We start from the raw sequence: 17,906 nt of genomic DNA, 5'->3' as shown, positions 1-17,906 counted from the left end.
TGAAGATCTTGAAAGAAGTATGTAGGATACCACTGAGTGATCAGATTGGATGGCCCTGAAAAGTAGCCTATAATGCTTTTCTCTCCCATTCTCAATAGGACATATTCAAGATTTTTATGTTATGGGAATCAACGGATGGGAGGTATTGTTACTCCTGGTAGTTTACAGGTTTTTAATAAATATTACTGCAATATCAGACTTCAATCTTGCCAAAACTTAAAAAAAAACTTCAATTTTTGTCTTACGAAACACTGAAGAAAAAAAAAAGACTATCTCTTGAAATTTTTCTTTGCATTTTCCTGTAAATGAAAACATTTGTTAAAAAGTTCATCTATGAAAAGTTCTCACGTAGCTAAAAAAAATTCTTCTGTACACTTGTTCCCATAATTATGTTGAAATCAATGGAAAATTTAAAAAGCCAATGTAAGACAAAGGAAGGTAAATACTGTACACTTGCCGAGATCTTTCTTCCACCATAAGATTCAGTTTTCTCAGTTCTGATCCTAGAAGCCATTTCAGTCTTGAACTTGCAGTGGTAAAGAAGCTAAGAAAGGCCCAAATTGTTTGGCTGAGGGGCCATAGATGCATTCGAGTGGCATTCAAAGCACGTCTCAGCATCAAACTGCTGGACCAATCAGATCCGCTTCTAGTACCCCTACACATGCACACATGCTCCTTTAACTGGAGTATCTATAATCCTACATGGATGTTTTAGAAACTTGCTGTCTCACATTAAAAAATAAGTGCATCAAGTATCTTTGTACATTCAAGTCACTTCCTAAGGCAAATTGTCTACTGTATGTACTCCCAACTGCTTTGGTATTTGCTTCAGTTAATTGGGATGGCCTTGAGTGTTGCTGCATGCAGGTGTCGCAGTGTGGACTGAGTGAGTGGGCAGGTGCTGGGAGCATGGGAGCATGCCTTAGATCAGCCTACTCGTGTGTCAAAGAGTCCGAGAGTTCTGAATGGGGCTCAGACCACTTGCTTTCCCAGTCTACACTCATTACATTATGTCAGTGTGCAGCCTTCAAACTGAAGGAGCTTAATTAAGGCGTGAAAAGAATCTCACAAGCCCTCACCACCAAGTTTTGTTCTTTTCTGCTCTAGCCAACTTGCTTTAGAAAATTAAGACCCTTTTTTTTTGATGACACAGACTGATAAAAGTGGAAAACTTTGCCTAGGTAGACTCAGAATATCTGTGGCCTGAGTAAATGCAGACCTAATTGTTGGTTATCTTCTCTTTACCTCACCCAGCCCTCTCTTTTTGTTTTCCTCTCTCTCTGGGTGTCTCACCAGAACTCTCTCCTCTAGCATTCTTTTTCTTTCTTATTATTTCTCTCTTTCTCTCCTGCATTCTCTTTGTTCGCTCACTCCCTCACTCCCTCTCTCCCTCACCCTCCTCCTCTCTCTTTCCCTCTCTCTCCCTCTTTCTTGCTCACTCTAAGACAAATGCCTCCACCTAGCAGAAGTCACAGTTGGGTTTGCTAGTGCATGGTTTTCAAATGTTCAGCAGAGATGAAGGGGAGCAGGTAATTTTGCAGTAACTTGAACCCTATTATGGGAATACTGTTATTTCCCTTAGCAATCAGCAAAAAACTGAGAAATATTAGTGACTCGTATCACCGTGACACAGTATAGCATTTTGGCAGGTAATTGTTCGGCGACTTAATTAGATGAATGGATGTTTTAGAAAAGGTAGTTTCAAATTGAAGAATTTTCTGGAAACAAAGTTCAGATCCTGTGGGGTGGCTGGCCATGATTTTTACAGTTCTATCTTGCATGCAGGGAAGGATTCATCTTGCATAACCACTGTGCTACTGCTTGCTAGGACCATGATGTTGAGGTCTTGCTGCTTCTCATGGGTTTCCTGGTACCATTCTCTCATCACCTCTGAGTCATGAGTTGGAATCAATGTCACCTGCAGGGAGAGAAAAAACTGCTGTTATAAGGGCAGAGCCAGAAGTAAGGCAGGTGCTCTACCACTTGAACTACACCTGTATTTCCATCTTTTTTGGTGGTTAACTGGAGATAGGAGTCTTTTAGCTTTGTCTGCCTGGGTTGACTTCAAACTGCAATCCTCAGGTCTTAGCCTCCTAAGTAGCCAGAATAACAGGCATGAGTCACTTTTGTTTGTTTGTTCAATGTGCTAGTCATGAGGGGTGAACTCAAAGTCCTGGGTGCCATCCCTAAGTTTTGTGCTTAAGGCTAGTGCTATACCCCTTGAGCCACAGCTCCACATCTGGCTTTTTGGTGGTTAATTGCAGATAAAAAGAGTCTTACAGCCTTTCCTTCTCCAGGCTGACTTTAAACCATGATCCCCAGATCTCAGCTTCCTGAATAGCTATGATTACAGGCGTGAGCCTCCAGCACTGGCTCAACATGTCTTTTAATTTTTTTATTCCACTATTACAGAAAAAAATGAAGGAATTAAGAAACAACACATCCTTTTAAATAAGATCCCTTCTCTCCACCTCTGACCCAAGTTAACTGCAGCACAGACACAGTCCTGGGAGCGCTTACCTGCATGTTGCTGCCCCACTGAGCCTTCCCTTCCAACAAGGCATCCAGCACAGCCCGGCTGGGCTCCTCAGCCGCAGGGTCATTCCCACTCACCACATAGTAGGACGACCGCACTCTCTTGAAAAACTCAACATCAACGTTCTTACTATTGCTGTGATTGGGAATATAGCACAGGTCCAAATACACGGGGAGGCCTGGAGGCACAGCAGATGACTTGGCTGTCTTGGTGGTTCCTAGTCCTTTGGTTTAAACAGAAGACAAAGCAAGGATCACAGCAATGTAAAACAACGTGTACATACATCAGCACACCTTCCCCTCAGATTCCCCAAGCAGAGCCTCTGGACCACACATTTCCACAGGGAGGCATCAAACACTAGCAATTTGGGAAGAAACGCCATGGCTGTTTATCATTGCCAATAGGAGAAATGAGGAATGGGATGAGCTCTTTGTGAACAAACTCAGTAGAAAGTAAGACAAATTTTAAGGCCTTTTTTAAAGGGCTACATAAGGAAGACTTACCTTCCTAAGAAGCTGCATCTTAATTACAAGTGATTTAAGAAACATTTGCAAAGTTGAAAGGAAGTGCTTGCCATTAGGAAATGACAATAAGTTGTCTTGGTTGTCCTGTAGGGTCGCATTTAATCTTTTAGGGCTATTTCACCCATGGCGAACTGGCATACCTTCACATTTGGCCTAGTAAGTGGTTCAGATCTTAACCCCATGTGATCTCCAGGCCATTCCTCATTTCAGCCTGATGAAGCTGAGAATACAGCCTTAGTGGAGTTGTATTCTCTCCTTAGCACAGAGTTCTACCAAGTGAGATGAGAGGAATGGTCAGCAACACTTGGCAAAGGTAAGTTTGGAAAGCCCATGATGTTGCTAACTAATCAAGGCATGCCATACTGGGGAAAGAGCCATCCTGGAGCCAAATTTCCTAGGCTAAACCAGAAAGGCCTGAGAAACGTGAAAATTAGGATGAACCCCGAAGTTTTCTGTCACTCTACATGCAGTGAGCTAGCTTGCTAACTTGTTCTACTTAGAAGGCTCAAGGATTCTGAAATATTTAAGTATCATTCAGCAGTAATGGTCCTTCACCCACTGTGTAATTAGTCACTTCCAGTGCTTCCTGATGACAAGACTTCATCCTCCAGAATATGACAACTGGATCAGGGCTGGGGTCTGGGTACCACTGTCCTTTAAAAGCATCCCAGGTGATTCTAATGTGCAGCTGGTTTGGGAGACCATTGCAGTAGAGCTATTTAAAATGCCACATTCGATGTTCTGTGATTAACCTTCTCTCGTTTCTCACTGGATGGTGAAAATTTTTACCCTGGAGTCAGAACCACTGGGAATTCTACCAGCCATCCACTGTTGCTTTTGGTGGTGAGAAACGGTCAAACTGCTATTTGGGTAAAGAAGCTCATTTTATAAATAAATTGACAGAGCATTCTATTGAACCTGTCTCCAAATATCCATGTGGGGAACTCCTAAAGAATTCTGAATTATAGCTCACAAGTTTCCACAAAAATTAAAAATGTCTGCAATTTTTTCTTGACATCAAGTGTATATTGTTCATAGAAGCACAACTTGGAAATTGTCAAAAGACCACACACATTTGTTTTTAAAATCAACAAATTGGGGCTGGGATGTAGCTCAGTGGCAAAGCGCTTGCCTAGCAAGTGCAATGTCCTGGGTTCGATCCCCAGTACCAAAAAAGAAAAGACAAAAAAAAATACAGTTAAAATCAACAAATTGTATAACTTTGCATTTAAAAAAAAACTAAAAGCATCTTCAAAGTAAATTTTATTTTATTTTTGTTTTGGGACAGGGTGTCAATCATGTAGTCCAACCTGGCCTCAGCCTTCTTAGTGCTGGGATTAAAGATATATGCAAAGATATATGCCACCACACCCTCTCAAAGTAAGCTAAAATGAACTTACTACTTTACCTTTAAACTAGCTCTTTAAATGTCCCCAAATGCTTTTATTTTCTCTTCAAAGTCATTTGTGTAGGTTACAGCATGTATGTTCTGGTAAAGGTGGCAGGCTATTTCAGTTGAGTTTTATCTGTTTGAATAATGTCATGTGTTTCTTCTAATGCAAGTTAATCAACACTTTTGGACCAAGGGGTTACTTGGTGATTTTAACTTTAAACATGAACAAATTAAATTTGTTTTCTTTGTGTATATAAAAAGACCAAATCTGAGTCATAAACTCAATGTTCCACATAAAACAAAAATCCATAGTTGTAACCCAAATATAGGCTAAAATGTATTGAATTTGAGAGACAGGTTCATATCCCAAATTTGCCCTAATAAATCAAGGAAATGTTTAAATTATTTTTGCATTATGTGTTTGGGTCAATTTATATTACTTTGTAAAGTGCAGCCTAAACTCCCTTAGCCAATTGTTTAAAGGAAATAAATTGTATTAACACAGATCTCTGTGAATGATGGAAATAGTTCAATGAAGCTGAGCTGCCAGAGACCACTTCTATCCAAGACCAACTCATCGCTGAGAAGCAGATACATCTGGGCATCAGCAATAAATTAAGATTGACCAGAAGCCAGAGACAGCTGTTCTTCCACATGGAATTTCCATGTATCTCCAAAGTAGTGGGTCATTTTTTTTTTAATTTATGGTTTTGTGGTGCTGGGGATTAAAACCAGGGCCTTGTGTGTGCTAGGCAGCCAATCTACCACAGAGTCATATCCCCAACTCTTGGTGATATCTTGAATTTAAAAACAATCTTAAAAATTTTAAATTTATATGTAAGCTTATTTTTTGTTAATTTATTAAAGAAAAAAAAGACTCTTTATCTTGAGCCTAAACTGGTCATTCCAGGTTTGTCCAGGAATTCTGGTTTTCCCTAAGCTTCTGCGCAATCCTAGCCTGGGTCACCCCAGCTTGATTCTGGGGCCAGCCATGCCTGAAGCAGACACTCTAAACACACATCCTCAGTTCTTAAGATTTCTAACAGGGCTGTAGTTGTTGTGTTCCAGAGCAGAGTAGACCCTGCAACCCAGTTGGTTGGTGCCATAGGCTGAGCTAGGCTCAAGCCTGAGTGCTCACTGGCTAAGTTATTTACCTTTAAGCAAAGGACAATAGCAGAGGGAAGATAAAGTGTCAGTCTGTGCTCTCTGGTCTTCCAGGAAACAGAAAAGCAGCGCTGTGGCTCGAGTCATAGTGCCAGGAGCCCGCACCTACCTGCAGTGGCCGTCTTCACGGATTTGGATGTGGAGGCATTGGCGGCATTCTTGGTCTCCTTGTCTTTCTCCTCCCCACGTGCGGCTTTGACTTCAGGAGTGGTGGTGGTTTTCGTGACTTTTTCCACAGATTCTTTCTTCTTAGGAGAAGCCACTCTGGATACCTTATCTGAGGATTCTTTCAAGGCCCCAGGTTTGGGGGAAGCTGCCAAGGGCTTGGACTTCCCATCACCTTTTTTAACCGGGGAAGAGGACTTGGTCTTTGTGCCTGGCTTCTTGGTCTTGGCCTTCTCTTTCAGGTCTTTCTTCAGAGCTTTGCCTAGATTCTGCTCGATGGCCAAGGCCTCTGGGTCCACCATGGACACGTCCGGGTGGCGGGGAGAAGGGCTGCGGTCCTGCATGGGGGCTGGAGGAGGATCCATGTGTTTGTAGGTGACAGTTTTGTCTGTGGGGATGGTTTCGGATTCATCTTCGGAGTCGATGTTGGCATCGGCTGTGATGGAAGGACACTCTTCTGTCTCTGGGGGCACGTCGGAGTCTGTCTGGGATGGCGCTGACTCACTGACTGAGGTGGGAGGGGTCTCATCACACTGACGCCCCTGTTGCTTTCCTCCTGGGGGTGGAGGGGCTCCCCCTGACTGAGTGAGGGGCTTCTCGGACTCTTCAGTGGGCTCTTCTTCATTGGCAAACCACTCCAGAGGGTTGGGATTAATGAAGGAAGGTGAGAGCTCTGTTTTGGGGTGCTTGTATTCGCAGGAGGACACGAGGCACAAATCCACATCTTGGCGGGCCTCTGAGGGAGACTTCTTCTCCGCAGGGTAGCATCGGTCTGAAGTCTCATAGGAATACGTAGATGCCTGGGGGGTTTTTGTGACTTTCTCCATGGTCTCAAAACAGTATGTGGACGTTTCGGGGCTGCGGGTCAGTTTTGTAGATGTCTCATAGGAATAGCTTTCCGACTCGGGGAAGCTAGTAATTTTCTCTGTGGTCTCATAAGAGTAGCTAGAGTCCCCAAGGGTGTGGCCTCCATCCTCAGAGTCATCATAGCCGTTGCTGATGTCATCCAGGACCTTTCTAGACCTCTCGGTCTTCTCATAGCTGTAACCGCTCAATTCTGGGGTCCTCGTCGTCTTCTCGGTTATCTCATAGGAGTACCCGCCCTCTTCGGGGGTCCTCGTGGTCTTCTCTGTGATCTCGCAGGCGTAGCCCCCAACTTCGGAAGGCCTGGTGGTTTTCTCGATGGTCTCGTAGGAGTAGCCGCTGTCACACGGAGATTTTATGGTTCTCTCTGTCTTCTCATAATAATAGCCACTCACATCTGAGGGCCGGGTGGTTTTCTCATAAGACTCGTAGTCATCGTCATCGTCTTCTTCGTCTGGGGACCGGGTGGTTTTCTCGTGCTTTTGGTAGGCATAGCTGAAGTCACCAGGTGTCTTTCCTCCACTGTCCTTCTCCATGCCAGATGAGGTCAAATCTCGATTCAAGGCCAGGTGGTGTTGCATGGTGTCGAACAGCATGGAGGCCCGGAAGCCATAGGACTCGGTGGAGGTGGCATCTCTTGGCGGAGAGGAGGAGGGGTGGCAGGCCTCTGAGTTCTCTTTCAGGGCGGAGGTAGACTCTGAGAAGCCGAGTGAATATAAAGGAGAGGACTCCCTGGGGGTGAGTGGAGAGATATCAGATTTTGGAGAGAGCTTCTCTCCTTCCAGACTTTGGACCTTTTCAGAGGTGAGTGAGGCATACAGGGATATCTCTCTGGGAGGGACGACATCGGATAGAGTGTCTTCTTGAAGAGGAGAAGCTATCTGAGAAGGAGTGTGAGCAGAGGAGGTGGACGGGGAGGCCTCCACCTGAGACACGGAGATGAGCTCAGACAGATCGTTATCCTGGGTGGAGGAAGGTTCCTCCATCGGGGGTATCTTGTGTGACAAGCTGGAGTCCTGCATGTCAGAAGGACTGTAGTCCACTTCAGTGGGCCCATTTTCGGTGATGTGGAGCATACTCGCACCCATGGTCGGGTGATCTGGGGACTGTCGGCTAAAGTCCATAGCTAGAGAGTGCTCAGGAGATTCTTGGCCAAATTCAATAGACATAGAAGACTGTTCAGATCGGTGGTCTTGAATGGGTGTCCTGGATTTGGCTGTCTTAGGGGAGAAGTCTGGAGGGGAAATTGACATTGGCCTTGGGCATTCTTCCTTAGATGGAGACATTTCCGTTTCCTGGAAAGTGGTAGGTGTTTGTACCACAGACACTGACAGGGAGTCATCTACTTCTGTGGAGTGCGGGGAACCGACCTCAGCGTGCAGAGACGGAGACACGTCGTCTGTTGTTGGCTCAGGAAACGAACTCGTCGCCACAGAGGCAGTGGAGACGGAGGCCACCCCTTCCATGTGGGAGTATGTGTCTTCTGCCACACCCTCATCTACAGGCGTGGCTGACTTGTCTGAGACAGTGCCTTCAGAAATGGACATCTTCGTGTCTTCTTTGAAGGAGCCAAACTGACTGACATCTATTTGTGTTGGCGAAATATCTCCTCCCAATTTCCTTTCATCCAAAGCCAGTGCTGGTTGCGAACGCATGGCTTCCATGTCGGTTTTCTTTTCTGGATCGAAGTCTTCCTTGATTGGTATAAAGTCTGTACTTTTCCCTTCCTGTTTGTCTTGGTAAAGGCCAGTAGAGGTCATCCCTGACTCTGGACTTAAGTGGTCTGGAGATCCTGGCTTTCCAACCTTTTCTTCGGCACTTAGGAAGCTTTCATAGGCAGACTCAGACCCAATCAGGGGAGGGCTGCGTAAGGGAGACAGAACCTTCTCGATAGGAGATTCTGAGTCGGGCACCGGCTCATCCATGGGGCTGATGGAAGCTCTTTCATTCTCGTCTTTGGCCTCGCTGAATTCAAAACTCACGGGAACTGCCGGTGCTTTCTCGGACGGGAGCTGACTGCATTTCTCCTCGGTTGGAGACTGGTAGTAAGGGGTGTGACCAGCACTGCCGGTCACCGACTGAGATGGTGACACCACTTCGAGAGTCTTCTCCTCGGGACTGGCACAGTGTTCCCCAACGACTTCTTGGGTCACCTCAGGAGACACTGGGACTGCCTCCGCCTCTGTAGAGACTTTAATCTCATTGGGCGTCAGAGAGAAGTTGACACTACGCTCACCCAGGGGGGTGGTCTTCTCGATGGGTGACGGTGGAGATGGACTCAGGGATGGGCTCTTGGCGGGGCTGAGTCTTTCATCCGGAACTGGTGAGACAGAAGCTCTGATGTCCAACGTGGCACTGGTTTTCCCTTCTTTCTCTTCAGAGCAGTAAGCATCGCGCAGGGCCGATTTGCTGAACTTGTCTTCCTCCATGGAGGAGGGTGGTGATATGGTAGATGCCGAGGCATTGTAATCCTTGCCGTCGGTGGCATCTGTTTTGGACCCATCAGATAACCCATTGAAGGATGCAACTGCAGGCTTGGGGTATTCCTGAGGATACAGTGAAGACTCATATTTGGTGATGTTGACAAATTCCTGGGAGGGGGACTCCGTGTCCTCATTGTTGGTCTCGTCACTCATGACATCGCGAGGAGTGGACATCTCATCCATTGGGGTGGGCTCGCTGGAGATCTCAATAGTAGACTGCGTGTAGCCAGAAGTGGCTGTGAATTCTTCGGGCTGGTCTTCTCGATTCTCCTCATCGGAGGCCGTGGCCTCACTCTCTGAGCCTCCAGGCAAAGTCTCATCATGAATTGAAGATGCAGGTTCGCGGCCAGGAGACTGGGCTCCAGGCTGCTTGGTGGTGGTAGTGAGGAATCCATACTGGTCCTCTGTACCGCTGGCCTCCGCGGCCTTGTCCACCACGGCCATCACATAGTCTTCAGCTTCGAGTTTTGCAGGCTCGTAGTCTTCCTCTCTGGCATCCTCTGCCTTGTCTTCCTCACCTTCCTCCTCCGACAGCTCAGCTTCTCCTTTCTCAACTGCCTCGTCCATGTCTTCCTCTGCTCGGTCATCACCACCGCTGGCCACAGACTCCCTCTTCTTCTGGAGGTGCACGTCTGCCTCCACCCTGGCGCTCTCCTCTTCCTCCAGGGGGCTGTGCTTTGAGATGCTCTCGCACACATTTTCTTCTCCGTCCTCTTCCGGCTCCTCAGCCTCCTCTGTCTCTGCCTTCTCTTCATAGTCACCCGTTTCGGAGGATTCCTCAAAACCTGCTCCTTCATCCTCGAACTTTTCAATGTCCTCCACCCCCTGCTTCTCCACCGGCTCCAGCTCCTCTGGGGTCTGCTCGCACTCTCCCTCGCCTTCGGTGGTCGTGATTCCCTCATCGGGGGACTCAGCAGGACCTTTGATGACTTCAGTCTCTTTCTGGATGACGTAGGCTTCCACTGGCTCAGTTTCCTTTAGCCTCTCTTCACCTTCCATGAGTTCTAGCTGAGGCTTGATGTCTTTGGCCACATCGATCTCTTCGGCCTTTAAGTCTTCAAAGTCCTTGGTGAGATCCTCAGGGGATGACATGAGGGACCTCTCAGCTTCCAGTTCTTTGGCGGGGCCGGTGGCTGCCACTCCAGCTGCGGCTGCAGCTGCCGCGGTGGTCACCGCGCCGATGGCAGTAGCCGCAGGCTCCGCCGTCTTGCTGTCCTTCTTCACGACTTTAATTTTCCCTTTATCCTTGAGCTTGCTGGCAGGAACAGACTCTTTCTTGATGAGCTCCTCCTTCTTGGTGACTTTTGGCTTCAAAGCAGCTGGTTTTTTAGCTTCCGATAGTGGCGTTGAAGGTTTCTTTACATCTTTAGGGAGTTTCTTGATTTCTTTTTTGGGTTCCTTTTCATCCTTTTTAATTTCCTTCTTTTCATCTTTCTTAACTTCCTTCTTGGCATCTTTCAGTGGTGTTTCCTTCTTAACGTCTTTCTTGAGCTCTTTTTTCTCTTCTTTCTTGACTTCCTTCTTGACTTCCTTTTTCACCTCCTCTTTTTTGGGCTTGTCTTCCTTCTTGATAGGTGTTTTGTCCTCCTTCTTGACTACCTCTTTCTTGGGCTTTTCCTTCTCCTCTTTCTTTTCCTCGGCTTTTGGCTTTGTTTCCTTCTTTATCACCTTGTCTTTGGTGATTTTGGGTTTCACGTCTGTGGCTTGCTTCTCGGCTATGTCGGCTTTGGCTGGAGGCTGGTCTTCTTTGCTGGGCACCTCCTTTTCTGTCACTGGAGGTTTGGTCTCTGCTTTCAGTGGCTTGTCTTTTTTCACTATTACTTTTTCTTTGCTTTCAACTTTGGGGGTCTTTTCCACTTGGCTGGCTTTGACAACATCAGGTGTTTCTTCCTTTGACTCTTTCCGTACCGTTTTGCTGACCAGTGGTTTTGCAGCTGGTTTCAGACTCTCTCGGCTGTCAGCTCTCTGCTTGAGTTTGACTTGTTTCACGGCAGGGCTGGGTACCTGGCCAGTGAGATCTTTTTGGGTGGCCAGCGGCTGCTTCAGGAAGTCTAAATGTTTGAGTTTTTCCAGTCCTTCTAAGATATTGTACTGGGTGCTGTTTCCTGGAAAGAGAACTCGAATGATTTTCTCAGCAGGGTTAGCCGGATGCCATACAATGAGGGATGAGACTGAAGTCAAGTAGGAAATTGGGATATCTACTTCTTGGCCATTGGGCAGAATCAGTTCAGCCTTGTCTTTGTTGGTACCAGTCCACTGCTGCATAAAATACTGCATTTCCTTACTGCTCTTGACTGGATTAAGCACATACATCTCCAGTTTGCCCACTCCCATCTTTTGGAAAAGGATGACAGGTTCAATGGCATTGCCTACATTTCTAAACAGAGGCTCTGGTTTCATGGACAACTTGCTCAGATACTGGAGAGTGAAACACGCTTCTTCGATGCTCCTCTTCATCTTCATGTTGGGCTCTGGGTTTTTTAGGTTTTCAGGTACGTTGAGAAATACAACTCCTAAGTCGGGGGAGATGAGGTTTTTCATCCAGTCACTGTTGGTAGTGGAGCCCTGGGACTGCTCCTCTTCCAGCTCTGCGATCTTCCGCTGCAGCATGCTATTGATGCCAGGCAAGTTGTCATCCCCAATGTGGGTGAGCAGGATGGAGTCCACTCGGTCCAAGTGCCGAATGAGCTTCCAGAAGCAGGATTTTCTTTCAGAGCCTCCATTGATGAGCATATTGAATCCATTCACTGCGAACAGGGCGGAATCACCCCGGCCACCTGGGAAAATGTAACAGCAGGGCTTGGAGAGCTTTAGAAATCCACCCGAGGTGGGAGGCTCCAGGATGTCAAAGGGAGATGGGACTTCCACGGATTCTGAGAGATACTCGGTAAACTCAGAAAGTCCTTCCATTTCCGGCAAGATAGAAGCTGAGTTGAGTTTAATATTGATGAAGTCTTGGAGATTGTGTCGGTCAAGATTGGAGTTCTTCCAGTCCCCCTCTTCAGGACAGAACAGAGTTAGGCTGGCTTTATTGGCAGGATGGGTGGTGCTCAGCAACTCCCCAATCTAGATTGAAAAGAAAAAAGGAAGAAAAAAAAAAGGCTTATGTGGCTGCCACCATTGGCCCATCTATTCCCAGTGATTCCAGGATCCTTGACGACATTGCACAGAGGACAAGTTTCCAAAAAGCACTTGTGTAGCAGTGCTGGCTGTGTAAATGCTGACACAGCTGCACACCAGAAGATGAAGAGCCCCCCTACTTCTCTCTTCTGCCACTGCTAACACTCTTCTTTCTGACCCTTTCTCCATATCCCCTGGCCCAGTAGGGGAACTCTAAGGCTCTGCTCTACTTCCAAAACCAGTGACAAATGATGGGTGTTTGTGCCATAGCAGTTACAAAGTGCTTTGAATAGCTCTCCTGGATATTGCAAAGATAACCTTTAAAAAAATATTAAGCTATCAACTGTTACCAGTGGCTCATGCCTATAATCCTAGCTACTCAGGAGGCTGAGAACTGAGGATTATGGTTCAAAGCCAACCCAGGCAGGAAAGTTTATGAGATTATCCAATTAACCACTAAAAAGCTCGAAGTAGGATGTGGCTCAGGTGGTAGAGCATTAGCCTTGAGCAAAAAAGCTCAGACACAGTCTCTGAGTTCAAGCCCCAGGACCAGCACCAAAAACACCACCATCAACAACAACAAATTATCCATGGCCTGTAATCCTAGCTATTCAGGAGGGTGAGGCCTGGGGGGGGGGGCAGTTGAAAGCCAGCATAGGCAGACAAAGCTGAGAGAATATTTTCAATTAACTAGCAAAAAGCATGAATTAAAGGTGTGGCTCAAGTAGTAAAGCACCTGTTGAGTGAAAAAGACAAGCAAAAGAAAGGAGGCCTTGAGTTCAAGCCCAGCACATACATGAAAATCAACAACAACAAAAATAAAATATATTAAGCTATCACAGAGAAAGACATGCGAATCAGGTCACCATGATATAAAACGTTTACTTTCAACCTACTGAACTCCCCTCAGCCTCCTCCCCTCAAAAGGCTTGATGGACACATTAAAGGAATTCCGGTAACAGTTCTCTTTTAAGAATTCAATAGGCACAAAAGACTAAGACTCAGTAGGCTTTTCCCCTGGAAGACAGGAAGTTATAGATTGCCCATTACAACAAAAAAATTACTAGTTTCTGGCACCAGCGCACACTACTTAAAACATAAGAGGTTTACCCAGCAAGACCTCTGAAAATACCAATGCTCTCACTGAGGCTGTGATGACTGAAATGGTTGAATAATTATACAACCAGTGGCCAGATCAAGTTCACATCCAAGGTGAGACATTGCTCTCTCTCTCCCTGCTTCCATTCTCGTCGGAAGAAGCTGAGGATGGGTGGCTAAGGCCACATTTGGCTTGAACATTAGCTTTAACATGCTGCTTATATTTCCCAAAGATGGGGATGTGGATCAGGGTATCGGGACCAAAACAGCAATTGTGGTTTAATAAAAACACTACTTTCTTTCCCCCTTACTCCTTATTAAAGCCATATGTTTCATGGTCTTAGTTCAGCAACCAGCAAAGGAGAAGCATACCAGAAATTCTTTGTTTTTACAAACTTCATCAATCATCTTACAGAGTATTGACAAGGACTCTAGATCCTCCATATAAATGTTAATGGGGAAAAGCAAGGGGTCTGTGAGGGCCAGAAATCCCTGAACCAATGAGTCTCAACTCTGAACTTTTATTCTCTTGTTTGCTTGCATGTAGGTGTTGGGGTTTGAACTCAGGGACTTGTACTTGTTAGTGCCAAGTGCTTTACTATTTAAGCCACACCTCCAAGGCCATTCACTTGAGTTATTTTTCAAGTATAGTCTCACACCCTACATAGAGGGGTATTTCCCCATAGCTGTTATCACAGACACACCTCCATGCCAGGCTTGTGAACTGAGATAGAATCCCACTAACTTTTTGCCCTGACTGGCCTCAAACCTTGATACTGTAGATCTCTCCTCAATGACTGGGATTACAAGTATGTGCCACTACACCTGACCATCTAGTCAGGTTTTACTTGTTTCTAGTCTTAGAGTTGTTTCCTCTGTCTCCTTAGTTCTATAAGATTCACATTCTAAGGTCACATGTGTGGATGTAAGGATAATGTATGGAATCTGAATTTTTCTGTATGGCTAGCATTAAGAAGGTCATTTTTGTGTTGTTAGCCTATTTGTCCTAAGCATAACATTTTATGTAAAAGACCACAAAACAGCAAACAAATTTTCTTCTGACTCAACTTCACAATCTCCAATAAGAATGAACTTCTATTTTGGAAGCCAAGCAAACTGAAAGGTAGTCATTTAATCTTTGCTTAAATTACTTGCTGTTCAAAGCATACATGACTGCCAAATCTAGATCGCTGCCCAATAATTAACATATAGACCCTCGTCACCATTACTCAAGTACAATGGAGATCCTCTCAGTGCTGACTTCTGCAAATCCAACTATTCATATTTTATAACACATTTTAGGGGACAAATCCAGGATAAATCAAACTGCTGACTCATTAATAGAAAAACCTGAAAATTAAGTTTTTGCCCATCTTAATCTTTGAAATTCCACTCTAGCTGAGCAGTGGGGCAGTCAATGGTCTAACAATCTAGCTCTGTGGGGTGGGAGGGTGATCACTAGAGCTCTAGCTGTGTGACACAGCAATCACCAAGTTCAAAGAGTAAGGACCATCTCATAGGAAATATTCCATTGTTTCACTTCTACCCAGAGAGTTTCTATGAAATGCAGAAAATGATTAAAAAAATAAAACAAAGTTGCACAGAATTCTTAGGAAGCCATGGGGCATGGAAAACCATCAAGAGAGATCTGTCAGTGAGAATCAAGAATGCTCAAGGCAGAGAGCTATACTGCTGAACAAGTTGTTTTGGGTTTTTATTTTGTTTTGTTTGAGGGAAAACTGGGTCCTTTTGGAAAAATAGCTGAATGCAGAGACAGGACTGGCAGTAAGAGAGGCAGTGGGAAGGGCAAGGAGGAGAGAGGGAAGACCAGCCATTCCACAACAGAAACAAAGCCCCTATCGGCTCCTATAGCCTGATTCCAGGCTAGTGAGTAACAAGCACCCTGGAGAACACTGTGTCTGAGGAGTGCCCAGCCATGGGCATGCTTAATCAACACTGATTTGATGAGTGGGTGCAATCAATAAGGAGGATCTAGCAATGTTAATCATGGCAAGGAAACCTGTGGCCAGTTCTTAGAAACTGAGGCTTCTTTAAATGAATAACAAAACCATCCTAATAGTAATTAGTAACTATTAGAGTCTACTGCGATACAAGTTTCTAGGTTAGTAAGACCCATCTTCTGTATCTTTGCATCTCAGTCATCTTTGTTTCCCCAGTACATAACTAGGCTCTGTATACCAGGCTGAATTGCTCTAAGTTTGTCTAAATTAAGACTTTCTGTCTTACTGGAGGGTGCACTTGGGAAATGACATGAGCTTGCTAGTGCTTATCAGACACTCTGAAGTTCCCGTGGTTCTAACAAAGATGGATGGAAGGGCTGGGAAAGTGGCTCAGTGGTAGAGTGCTTGTCTTGCAGGCATGAGGCCCTGGGTTCAAATCCTCAGCACTACATACGCAGAAAAAGCCGGAAGTGGCGCTGTGGCTCAAGTGGTAGAGTGGAGTGCTCACCTTGAACTAAAGAGCTCAGGGACAGCGGCGAGTTCAGGCCCCATGACCGAAAAAAAAATAAAATGAATGGAAGATGGGTAGGAGAAATACTGCTCTGTGGCCATAGTCATCAGTTTTGTGAATGACCTGTCCTGATTAAATGCAGGCATACCGGAAGAGGAAGATAAAGGAAATAAATGGCCTGACTGCAAGATGACATTAATGACACAAGATTTGAATTTCTAAACCATGGCTTTCTAACCACATTTCCTTTTGTTGATTAGTTTAGTTACTGGGCTAAGGAGGAAATACTGTAGACAGTTACTCTTGGGCTTTAGCAAGACATTTAATAGACACTGGGAACCGTGTGATAGCGGAATTAGGTGGGCTGGTGGGCAGCCAGATAAACAGTGCTATTTATTGTCAACCTTGTGGAGGGCTGTGATGAGCTGCCTCCAGGGCCTGCCTCTGTCCTTGATGAAAACGGCCAAGGCATGCTTGTCACATGCAGTGGCAGAGAATAGGGGCGGAACAGAGGGATGGCAGAACTAAGGTATTTATGAGAATTTCTGGCAGTGGGATGATCACAGCTAAGGCATCTCTAACAGGATGGCATTCTAAAGGGATAAAATCAAGTTCATCACGTGGGCAGAGTAAAGTATGGGTCTGGGCGATGTGGCTTAGCAGCAACAATCATGGGGAAAAACCTTAGGGATTTTAGTTGACAGTCAAATGGATTTATCAGGAAGTAAAGAAGCTTAAACTTCAAGGACTCTTGCTGGCTTGGTCCTCAACTAAAGCTCTGTACTTAATAATGTTTTAATACTGGTATTTTCTGTCCCTTAACAGGAGCCCCCAAGTTATGTACATTGCAGAGCTCCTCAAAGCCGGCTCACTTGCCTTTTCCACTGATGTGTAATTATGTGGAGCGATGGCCAACGGTTACTTTTAGATTTAGTTAATAAAAGGCTTCATTGAAAGGTATAGAAGCCATTGACTCTTGCAATTTTAATCAGGTCAGATGATTTCTGGAATATTGTGTCTGGTTGAAGTCATGACACTTTTATAGTTGTGTTCGTGTATTAACTTGTTTATTCTCTTTATGGTGTTGGGAATGGAACCTAGGGATTTGTCCTTGCTAGGCAAGTACTCTACTACTAAGCTATACTCCCAACCCAGGTCAAGACATTTTAGAGAAACTAGACACACAAAAAAAATCCTAAAATCTCCCCTGCTGGCTCTTTCTTCTTGGCCTGAATCTCCATGCTTTGCTCAAGCCCCTTCTTCTAATGCACTTTCCTCTCTAGATCACAGTTATCTTCTGAGCTTTAAATACATCTAAGCCAAACATGATGTGCACATCTGTAATCTTAGCACTTGGAAAGTGGAAGCGAGAAGACAGTTGAAGGCTAGCCTGGGCTACATAGCAACTTCAGGCCAGTCTAGGCCAAAAGCAAAACCAAACGAAAGGACTGGGGGAGTGGCTCAAGTGGCAGAGCACCTGTCTAGCACACCCGAGACCCTGAGCTTAATCCCTAGTATTGTTAAATAAGTAAATACTCTACTACACAAGTGGATTAAGAATTCTTATTTCCAACTGCATGCCTGAGTTTTCCTGCTCTGGACTGAAATATCCAACTGTCTGATAACGTCAAGCCAGCAAAGCATACCTGAGGCCGAACTTTTGCATTTCCCCTATAATCGACCTATCACTCCATTTCTTGACAAAGGAGAGTCGCCAAGAAAACTTTAGGAACCTAAGGAGCTTTTAATTAATATTTTAATATACTCTGGTCATTTCCAATCTACTACAGTGCCCATGACATAAAATAGATAATGTTCTACCCCATTCACAATAACCTAAAAAATAAAATATTTAGGAATTAACCTAACCAAAGATGTAAAAGAACTATTTAATGAAAACTATAAAAAGTTAAAGAAACAAATTGCAGAAGACACTAGGAAATGGAAAAGACCTCCCATGCTCTTGGATAGGTAGATTTAATATAGTGAAAATGGTAATACTGCCAAAATTAATATACAAATTCAATGCAATTCCTATTAAAATCCCAATGATGTACATCACTGAAATACAGAAAACAGTCCAAAAA

The 17,906-nt window shown here is 45.0% G+C and overlaps 1 protein-coding gene across 1 annotated transcript in view; it reads right to left on the bottom strand.

The window, feature by feature from the left end:
- Positions 1-1,422: 1,422 nt before the first annotated feature.
- The window catches only part of Map1b (microtubule-associated protein 1B), a 100,653-nt gene continuing 84,169 nt past the window's right edge, over positions 1,423-17,906 (bottom strand). The window contains exons 5-7 of the mRNA XM_013015832.1: positions 5,727-12,195; positions 2,521-2,759; positions 1,423-1,918 (exon numbers count right to left, since the gene is read on the bottom strand). Coding sequence (XP_012871286.1) covers positions 1,763-1,918; positions 2,521-2,759; positions 5,727-12,195 — 6,864 coding nt within the window. The 3' untranslated portion in view covers positions 1,423-1,762. The remainder of the gene's footprint in view (positions 1,919-2,520; positions 2,760-5,726; positions 12,196-17,906) is intronic.

This window comes from Dipodomys ordii, unplaced genomic scaffold (genome assembly GCF_000151885.1).
Source record: "Dipodomys ordii isolate 6190 unplaced genomic scaffold, Dord_2.0 Scaffold28, whole genome shotgun sequence".
Lineage (NCBI taxonomy): Eukaryota > Metazoa > Chordata > Mammalia > Rodentia > Heteromyidae > Dipodomys > Dipodomys ordii.
The sequence above is the reverse complement of the archived record's forward strand: the minus strand, read 5'-3'. Positions and strand labels throughout refer to the sequence as shown.